A 2,691-nucleotide genomic window follows, 5' to 3' on the forward strand; every position below is an offset into this window, starting at 1 on the left:
TAAGACTGTTCCTCAATTTGATGGGCAATTCTTTTAGGGCTGTAATTTGAGATCATTCTGGGAAGCAAAGACACAAAATGTGTTAGTCCAAAGAATAATATTTCAGAGAAAGCTACAGACTATTTAAGAGATTTGAACTTTAAGGTATATAGTTATAATTTTGCATAATTTAACAATAAGTTATAGCTCACTATTAGTGATTTTAGTTAACTTTTAGATTTAAACAGAATCAGTAAATTTAGACTTATTCAATTATTTAAAATATTTGTATTTTAAAAGAAAGCATTTAAAAGAAAATCACCAATATCTGATAAAAGATTAAAAAATTTATCTGAAAACCTTTTTAAGTCAACTCATCTTGTACACTTCTTACAGTTCCATTTCCAAAGGGCAGTTAGTGTTGGCTATTTCTGTCAAACCACAAGTCATATAACCTCTTTGATCTAATTCTAACTATGGACAAATATCCTTTAACTTTCTTTGCTGTTTTATTGAGGAAATAAAACACACTGGCTTTGTGTTGGGGACATTTCTCAGTTCTAAAGTACAAGGTCCTTTCCAGTTTCCAAAAGGTGCTGGTTATTAAACACTGGGCTGGGAAATTACCACCCCTATCTCCAAGGCTTTCAGGGCTAGGAGCAAAGAGCAGGGTGGAGGCAACTGTTCAGATAAAACAGATTAGAATATCAAATCTTGGTAACTGCTAAATAACCCCGTTAACATATGGAAAGGTCCAGTCCTTTAGGATCTAGTTAGTAAAGCCAGAGAAGGCCCAGAAGGGCAGATATTACTCTATCTAACTCTCAGGACAAGAAGGTCAATATTCTTCCATTTAGTCTTAACTGACATTCTCCTGAAACCTGTACTCTAACCTCCTGTTTTCTCTGGCATACAGTTGATATCAAACTGCCAAAACAACTTGTCTCCCTTCTTGTCCAATGGGGTTAGAGATGAAGAGGACATGTTGTTCCCATGGTCATTATGTTGCAAGAACCTGCCCTTCTCAGGGAGACTGGTGTTATTTCATATATTTGACAACTGAAGAAGTGGTTACAAAATATGTTAGTGACCCAGTAGCATAGCTAGCTTTTTAAATCCCTTGAGACATGAGTCTGCCCCTTTTCTCCTTATAATTATCCTTCTTTGGCATGACAAACATGAGTTCATCTCTTCCTTTAGGCAGGGAAGTATGCATTTCCCAAGGGCGAAGGGAAAACCATGACTTCTAAAAATCATCCTGCTGCTAGTAAAGCTGTCATCTTTTGTTCTGGTATAGTAGAACAAATAGCTCTTTGCTTGCATAGCTTTTTGAGGAGTGCCAAAAGGCAGGCAAGTGGGAGGTTGTGGCATCCCTTAAAAATTCCTATGTGGAGGTCCCACTTCCTTCGCTGAACCTACCCCCAAACAAACAGGGCAGTATGTGTGCAGGGAGGTAAGGAGAAGTGAAAAGCTCTTCTATTTTGTCCATAGAACAATGCCCTGGACCAGTGAGGCACTTCTGAGGGTACATGAAGTCCCGCTGGTGAAGGACAACTATGGAGTGTCTAACTACAAAAGGTGCTATGCCATCCACTCAACGTCTGGCTCAACTCCAAACTGTCAGTCAGCTTAGGGGTAGAGCTTGGAATGGAAACAAGGATAAAGTCCAGAAACCCTGAATTTGGAAGTTTTACAGGATAAAACTGTTCCAGAATGGCCATGGATATTCTGCCTTGAGGCAGAGCTCACTAGCATAGTACCCACCCAGCTACTTTTTCCACTTTATCCTCAACATGTAAGTTTTACAGAAGAAGAAAATATGAATACCAGTTCAAAATAGTGTCAATTTTTAGCCAACTTTCCCAGTGTTCCTATGCCACATGCAAAATATTACTATAGTATTTTAATAGCGTGTTCCTATGCCACATGCAAAATATTACTATTGTATTTTAATAGATAGAAATATTACATATTACAGAGGGTTATTTATCATTGCTTGAGTTCAATTCTAAAACAGTATACTTTGCTAGCATCCATACTAATACACCAACATGATTTGGAAAATTTAGAGCATTCAGCTCTAACTTACCCCATTATGGCAGGTCGTGATCCATCTGGCTTGGTGTCATCCAGGGTTATTGAAATTGGTGCCTCCTCGTCTTCAATAATCATGCAGCCACAATAATCTTAACCAGGAGAAAATCAATAGGAGATTAAGACTAATCTCAAAACACACACACACACACACACACACACACACACACACACACACACACACACAATGTATTTTGCTAAGAAGAAGGCAAGCCTTAAACTATTGGTCTAAAAACTATAGGCTTTCTCCTGTCAAATACACAGACTGGCAAATACAAGGATGCCCATGCACTCACACTAATAGAAAGTCATAAATCTGTATCACCTTTACATAAAAGGCTTATGACCAAAACATGGCAAAAATATTAAGATGGCCCTGTGTCCTAGAACACCTGGTGAAAAGCTATGTTGGAGCAAATCATCCTTAAAAATTCATGGAAGAAGTGGTGGGAAGGAAGCATATGAGTATAAGTAGAAGGCTTATCAACATTAGCCACAATTGGAGAGCCCAGGAAGTCCCAGCACCTGCCTCATTTAATCCCAGCAGTGATCTGATGGTAAGTATCACTGTCACCATTTCCACATAGAGACTGAAGCCATAAATTTCCCACTTCAAAG

At 38.5% G+C, this 2,691-nt stretch overlaps 1 protein-coding gene across 1 annotated transcript in view; it reads right to left on the reverse strand.

Annotated features, from left to right (window-relative positions):
• The window catches only part of MAOA (monoamine oxidase A), a 70,994-nt gene that overhangs the window by 11,775 nt on the left and 56,528 nt on the right, over positions 1–2,691 (reverse strand). Inside the window, exon 9 of the mRNA XM_006148866.3 lies at positions 2,069–2,165. Within this exon, the coding sequence (XP_006148928.2) occupies positions 2,069–2,165 (97 nt within the window). The remainder of the gene's footprint in view (positions 1–2,068; positions 2,166–2,691) is intronic.

The sequence above is a fragment of the Tupaia chinensis genome, unplaced genomic scaffold (assembly GCF_000334495.1).
Source record: "Tupaia chinensis unplaced genomic scaffold, TupChi_1.0 Scaffold000248_1, whole genome shotgun sequence".
NCBI lineage: Eukaryota > Metazoa > Chordata > Mammalia > Scandentia > Tupaiidae > Tupaia > Tupaia belangeri.